At 35.9% G+C, this 7589-nt stretch overlaps 1 protein-coding gene across 1 annotated transcript; it reads left to right on the top strand.

Moving 5' to 3' along the window:
• Positions 1-5591: 5591 nt before the first annotated feature.
• LOC112180293 (high-affinity nitrate transporter 3.1) lies at positions 5592-7259 on the top strand. Its single transcript, XM_024318822.2, has 2 exons — positions 5592-6217; positions 6583-7259. Exons 1-2 carry the CDS (start codon positions 6097-6099, stop codon positions 7092-7094), a joined length of 633 nt encoding a protein of 210 aa, XP_024174590.1. The 5' UTR covers positions 5592-6096; the 3' UTR covers positions 7095-7259.
• Positions 7260-7589: the final 330 nt, after the last annotated feature.

The raw sequence follows: 7589 nt of genomic DNA, 5'->3' as shown, positions 1-7589 counted from the left end.
GTTAAGCAGACTAGAAGTTCTGTGTATTTTCTTCATTAATAGAACCAGAAGTTTCCACAGTTAATTTTATTGTATGGTTTATCTATTTATTTTTCTTCCCTGCAATTTTCCTACTTTGTTATGTACTTATCTTTTAAATTTTTTTTTTGTTACTCATACGGACCAGCAGTCCTATACCTCGAACATATGAATTTCGAATGTAATATTTTTGAACCAGAAGTTCAAAATTTCATAGTAGAACCTAAAGTTCTAACAGTAAAACTCAAACCCGAAGCTTTGAGTATAAAAGTGAACTTGAAGATTCACTTTAGTTACCTCGAGCCTGAAGTTTTAAGCACCAAATTTATTTGAACCCGAAGTTCAAATTACGAAATCTTAGAACTTGCAGTTCATAGAAAAAAATATTCGAACCTGAAGCTTCGATTACACATATAATTCATTCATAGTTTATTTGACTTTATGTCAACTCGAACTAGAAGTTTCGAGTAATTTTCATATGTCGATTGATATATTCTTCTTTATGTCTGCTTAAAGAATTCCACCTTAGAACCTGAAGTTCTAATTGTGCAGACTCGAGCCTTAAGTTTCGAGTGGATATATGGACAATTTATCGAAGAGTTTTAATCTCAGTCAACCTCAAACCTGAAGTTTTGAGGGAATTATATTGACACCAATTTAAAAGTAAGCAGATATTTAACTGTTGGTTTATGACGAATGAGTATGAGTATACCCCAAATTTGTGATCGTGGATTTTGTAATTAAAAGAGATCAGAACATATAGTTCCTTGATCCTTAATTAGGTGAGGACTTGAAGTTCCTCAATGATCAAACTAACTAGATGACCATCTAAAGTCCTTCACTCATAAGTTAAGGTCATGAAGTTTGAACTCGATATTTCGAGTATATTATTTTGGCTAGAAGTTCAAAATGCATTTGATGTTAATGTACATCAAACAACAACACAATAATTAAACGTCATGTTTTACCTGTATAACACGGACCAGAAGCTTCGTGTATATCCTATGAGATCCACTGTTCAATTCTTACAAATTTGATTTCTGTCATCTTCAAACTTATGTTTTGAGTGACTTTCAAGCAATGCAATTTTATGCATGGTTATGCTTATGAGGCTAATATAACAATCATCTCAGATCTTACATATCTGATTGATGGCTCCAGAAGAGCACACATTATTGTCCCTTTGCATTCTGTGCCTCCAATATTACGAGAGATGTATAATCTCCCTGTCTCATAGATCTCATTGTATAGTAAGAAAGCCGATTGACATGGCTATACCATGAAATGCCACCAGAAGTAGATCATGGCAAGAGAAAAATCAGGAGTCAATGTAAATATTGTCCTAACATCCACATATGTGAGGAAATTGTAAATTGGGTGTGTGTCGCCTATGGTACACTATATGGTGGATGATTATCAAGCCACTTTCGAAAGGGCACTGGTCAAATTAAATTGCATTTACTAGTAAGAACATTGAGATTCATCTCACATGCCTGATGTCTTTTGCTTACAATAAGCAAAGTTGAAAGCATTATTGTGTTATTCCTCAGATTTATTGTAACCTCTTGAGTTTTCATTGAAACTAAATATTTCTTAATCTGATTATGAAGGAACCTGATGTTCCTTAAAAGGTTGTTATAAATTGAAAAAAATTGAAACCTCAAGTTTCTTGGATCTCCAATTATATGAGGGCCTGAAGTCCCTCTTCTTTATGACTACACATTTATATGTGACACAGAACTTGAGGTTCTTCACATGATAAACTTACTTGATCTTATGGATTGTAGTCTTTAACTCGAAATTTTCGAGTATATCATTTTGGCCAGCAGTTCAAAATGAAGTTGGTTCATTCCAATTATCAGTATTTCACAATTAATGTTTACTGAAGCTAAGGTAACAACCATATCAAGAGTTGTAGATCTTGATCTATGGCTCCAAATGAGCTACTATCATGTTACCGAATTTGAAATATTATTGCATTAATTACCTCCTATATGGTTGGAGAAGACTTTATGCCATCAGATATATACTGTATCGAATTTTTTACAGTAAACTAAGGCATATGATATCATGAACTTGAAGTTCCTTGAACCAAATACACTATTTGGCTTCACTGGTTACATCATGTTTTGTCTACCATGTTGCGTGGCATCACTTACAAGTTTTGATGACGGCTAACCTTACACACAAGCAAATTATTTATTTACCGCATATTTGCTAGTTGTCACTTTAATGAGACAATCCTCCTGCCATGAGGGGGAGAAAGATTGTTCCTGAAGAACGATATGAATTGGTGTGAGATATTTATCCACCGTCTCATTTTGACTTCAAGAAATATCAAAACTAGTGAATTGATAAAAGAAAGTGACAAAATTATATGCTAAATGCAAAGTCGATGCTTGGGTTAAAGTCCTTGAGACCAACCATATTAATACAAACAAGGTAGACTCCATTTGATTTGTGGGTTGCAAATGTATCCAATTGACATGGTTCTCCTGAACAGAATATCATTAAACAATATCACAGCTCCTAATATGGCTACACATACAGAGGGTGTAGGTACGCCATTAGGAAATGATGTTTTAGTGATACAATAATAAATCAATATGGTTGATGCTAATGGAGAAAACATGTTTTGACCTAAAATTTGGTTTGGGTTTGCCACCAACCAATGAAGATCTTCACTTCAAAAAAGTGATAGATATTTAAACGCATCTTTTGCGCATGTCATAATAAGACAGTCTTCCTGCCGTTAGGAGGAGGAAAGAGTACTGTCATTTGAATAACAACGTGAATTTGTGTGGAATGTATCCACCAGGTCTAAAGTTTTAAGCTCCCAAAACAGGGAATATTATACAAGCCCTATAATGCTCATACATGAGATTATAAGTAAAAAGATCCACATTCGCTACATGACTCATCTATGAGAGATGATTGTCCTAGAAGTGACAATATATGCCCCAGAAGTGGCATGGGTACCCAATATCAATAAGCTTATTACAGCTAATGCATGCACGTAAGAATGTGTGGGATCTATGATTAATGATCATCAATGATAATTTACAAATGGTAGCTACCAAAGAAAAATCATTAAGGGCTGTATTGATGCTATACCACGTTTCACCATGAATGTCGACAAAGTATATTATTGGCCAAATTGGAAAGAGACAATTCCAATGAAATTGAATATTTGAAAAGTGATGAAATACTTGGACCTTTAACCCTACATGGTACAAAAGGGTATTTATCAAAAGTGAAGATAAATCACTATGACACAATGTCTATTTATAGAGACATGAGATTATGAATATCTTCCCTTATATGAATGACAATTTTCTATAAGTACAGTGTTGCATATAGTTGTTATATTGACGAGAGATTTATGGCACCTTGTTATCATATATTATGAATATCTTAAAGACACATTGCTAAAAGCAAAGTGTCATTATAAGCGCATTGCTTATCAAATCCTTAAGGGATTCAAATACATGAATGCTTCAAATGCAAATCCATGAAAGGTTGAAAGAGCCTGAAGCTCACTCATGGAATCAAAGAGTCTAAAGCTAGCTCATATGTACTCATTTCATTCTAGTCAACGAGATCTAAATTGCCTTAATGAGTACTATGAAGAGACTACTATTGAATTCGAATTATGAATATAATGTTGCAACATATTCTAACTTTCGCAAAGTTATGAATAACTTAAAGCTCTTGAAGAAGCTTATATGAGACATATCAATACACAAAGATATTGATGTGTATGGCTAGGTATGCCATGATGATTTTTTCAATGTTTTAAACTATACAAAGTTAAATGTGTCAATTTCTTTATATTGTTTAGCTATTACTTTGTGTATGAATTTGAGCATATGAGATTATTTCTAACCTTATCATATGAGGTAAGGCTTATTGAAAATCGTCTAGCTTTGTTGGTATTGCTTAACCTTTTCAGGTATGAAAATTTGTGAGGAGCCCCTATATGCAAAGCACACGTGGTCTCACTTCAGTGATAGACACATCAAACCACTATACATGGTACATGTAGCTTATCGCACACATAATTAAGGCTTGCAACAATCAGGGGGAGATTCTCATCAGGGGGAGCATCTAGAAGCATGTTACCTAGGACATATGCGCGTTGTGCTCTTTTTATCCTTCGACCATGGTTATTTTTGTCCCACTGAGTTTTTGTTACCTGGCAAGGTTTTTAACGAGGCAACAATAAGCGCGTCCAATATCATCATTCATTGGTGGACATCCAAGGGGGAGTGTTGTAAATATTATTATCTATATGGCTGTCCACGTAAATACTCATTAGTTGTGTACTTTGATGTAAACCCTACCTCTATATAAAGGAGGCTAATGAGACTGAATGAGATACTTCTACTTCCTCCCTACTATTCTCTCTCTATTTTCTCCCTACTTTATAACAGTAGAAGAATTGTAATCGTGTTTATTATTGATAATAGGAGCCCTTTAAATAGGGAGTTACAAGGTACTCAAAAAGTAATAGAATCCGAATACAATTGAATATCTATAACATTTTCCTATTACAACTCTAAACCCTAATTTGTAGAGGCACACATTATGTCGACATTCTTCAACATTTTTCTCTATTTCTATTAACTCCCTCTTTCGATATATCCAAAAAGAGCTCAATTTGACAGTCGATGACTGATATTACAACTCGAGGAACTAAGTTCAATGCTATTCTTGTGTTTTTTGTGATACAAATGGTGGACCAGGAATCGGATAAGCACTTTCACAATCCATAGATGTCAATATTATCTTAATTTAGTCATCCATGAGCCAAAAGGAAAATGTACGGACGTAATGATTCGTGTGATTTTATAATAAACTAATAACAAACTAATTAACAATAAATGCATACTTGATTTAGCCACCTCTTCTCCTATCCTAACTACTATATTTGACTTCATCTTAAATACTCAAGTCGTAATATTCCTTTAAGCACGTACATTTCACAAATTATGTACTACTCGACTCTCTATTGATCTATATTCGGATTTCTCATATACAAATGTTTGTTGATGTTGATGCATTTGAATCCCTTCTCCTTTATATATATGAAAAGAAGAACATCTTTTAAACTACAATCTCCTTTATATATAATCTATGATCCTTGTAGTTTGATTAGCATTAAATTTTTCTTGTTAGAGGCTAGCCTCCTCTAGACAAGAGAGTTATGCAAGCATAGTTGGCTTGCTTTGCCTTTGGACTCTAACCTACTCCACTGTTCCAACAAATTGGTACTTCTATCTTAGTTGACTATTTATTGGCACTATAAAATCATTTTGTGCTGGCATCTTGATACTAGCCAGCTCAGCTTAGATGAATGGGGTCAATTCCTATTTCTGCAAAGGGAAGGGGCTAGCAGTAGCATATCCCAAAGGTTGAGAACTGCTGATATTTTCTTTGTATAACCGTCGAAACTTCATTTGCTTCCCAATTCTGTGGCCTTCTCCTTTTGCCCTTTCCAAAACATTAGAGGACAAATGCATAGAATTTAACAAATGAAATATATTCGGGTGTAGAATCAAGAGGAATGAGCATGAGGCAAGCAGCTAGGCAAGTAGTCCCAATCTTGACCCTCTATCTTCTCATCCACCACAATATGTACACCTTAAACAAATTTGAACCTACTCAGAGCGGTCAGAGTCAACCATTAAACAAAACCCTAAACACAAGCAGCCCAAAAACCTTGTTTGGTCATAATACTCTAATCCAAAATTTCAAACAAAACCATCCCTTCAGGGTCCTTTAGAGCCATTTTCATCATGCTGTACATTATTTCTCCACACTCCGTAATGCCTTTGTTGCCTTTGTCCTTAATCTCCCACAATCCAGCTTAAACTTCGGCCTTTTGACTATTTCTGCGTACCCCTTTTCTCATTTCTTTATATTTTTTTTCTTTGCCTTGTACTTTGTATAAAAAGGGTTCCCCAAGTACCCGTTAATCATCAGCTCAGCATCTTCAGGATCAGTTTCTCACTTTCTCATAGTCTCTCTCTTTCTCTCTCTGCCTTTCCGCAACTCAAAGCGACCAAAAGGACTGAGATGGCTTCACGTGCTGGGATTCTATTGGCTTCTGTGCTTCTCCTCTCTTGCTTAGCAGAAACCTCCTATGGTGTTCTCTTCTCCACTCTGAAACAATCTCTTATTGTAACTGCTTCACACGGTATGTATATAATTTCCATGAAAAAGTTTCAAACTTTCAACTTTTCTAGTCCCAAATCCTTATTTTCAATTGGGTTTTGTTTCATTTTTCATTTTAATTCATGGATTAATTATGCAGTTATAAATTCCATGAAAGTTTCAAACTTTCTAGTCCCAAATCCTTGTTTTTTTTTTCTTTGCCAAAAAAATAAAAAATCCTTGTTTTTCAAGTGGGTTTTGACTGTTTCTTTATTTTAGTTCATGGATTAATTATGCGGTTATAAATTCCATGAAAAGTTCCAAACTTTCTAGTCCCAAATCCTTGATCTTCAATTGGGTGTTGTTTAATTTGAATTTTGATTTTAATTCTTGAATTGATTTTTGCAGTTGAGGCAAATGGAACACTCCTGAAAGCTGGGGAAGACAAAATCTCTGTTACATGGGGTTTGAACCAGAGCCTCCCAGCTGGGACTGACTCGGCCTACAAGACCGTCACAGTGAAGCTCTGCTACGCGCCGGTGAGCCAAGTCGACCGCGCGTGGAGGAAGACAGTGGACAACCTCGTCAAGGACAAGACCTGTCAGCACAAGATCGTCGCCAGGCCGTACAACGCCTCCATGCAGACCTTCGAGTGGACAGTCGAGCGTGACGTGCCCACCGCCAAGTACTTCGTACGCGCCTACGCCTACGACGCCGTCGAGGTGGCGGTGGCTTACGGTCAAAACACGGGACCTAAGAAGGACTCCAACTTGTTTGAGGTGCAGTCTATCACCGGGCGCCACGTGACGCTTGATATTGTTTCCGTCTGCTTCAGCGCTTTCTCGGTTTTAGCCCTGGCTGGGTTCTTCATTGCTGAGAAGACGAGGGCAAAGTCGTCCAAAAGAAGTGTTGGTAACTAGGTCTACGTATGAGAATGAGAATCAAAAGAGTCCACCAATGTTTGGTTGGTTCTAGTAGTACCTTCACTAGCTTTGTATGATCATAGTGTCTGTTTTCTCATAAGCAATTATGCATTACCATGTTTCTATATATGAGAAGTTGAAAGTGTGATCAAATTGGTGCCATGGTGGGTTGAGTGTGACTTGGAAAAGAAGAGATGCCAACTATAATTAGTACAATATCATGTCGACGTGCTAGAATAGAAGGTGACTCTATAATAGTATTGAATTGGTGTGTATGATGAGCATTAATCCTTCTGAAGTCAATGCAATGTTATTGATGTGATAAGTACTCATGTATGATAAATTAGTATATTGGTGTATATGATGAGCATTGATCCTTCTGAAATCAATGCAATGTTATTGATGTGATAAGTACTATTTTTCATGTATGATAAATTAGTATATTGGTGTGTATGATGAGCATTGATCCTTCTGAAGTCAATGCAATGTTAT

This window comes from Rosa chinensis, chromosome 7 (genome assembly GCF_002994745.2).
Source record: "Rosa chinensis cultivar Old Blush chromosome 7, RchiOBHm-V2, whole genome shotgun sequence".
Taxonomy (NCBI): domain Eukaryota; kingdom Viridiplantae; phylum Streptophyta; class Magnoliopsida; order Rosales; family Rosaceae; genus Rosa; species Rosa chinensis.
The sequence above is the reverse complement of the archived record's forward strand: the minus strand, read 5'-3'. Positions and strand labels throughout refer to the sequence as shown.

What these genes read in the sequence shown, in the direction of transcription:
- LOC112180293 (XM_024318822.2), top strand. Translation starts at nt 6,097, where the DNA reads ATGGCTTCACGTGCTGGGATTCTATTGGCTTCTGTGCTTCTCCTCTCT. An exon ending in TATTGTAACTGCTTCACACG is followed by an intron (nt 6,218 to 6,582) that starts GTATGTATATAA and finishes TGATTTTTGCAG; the next exon opens with TTGAGGCAAATGGAACACTC.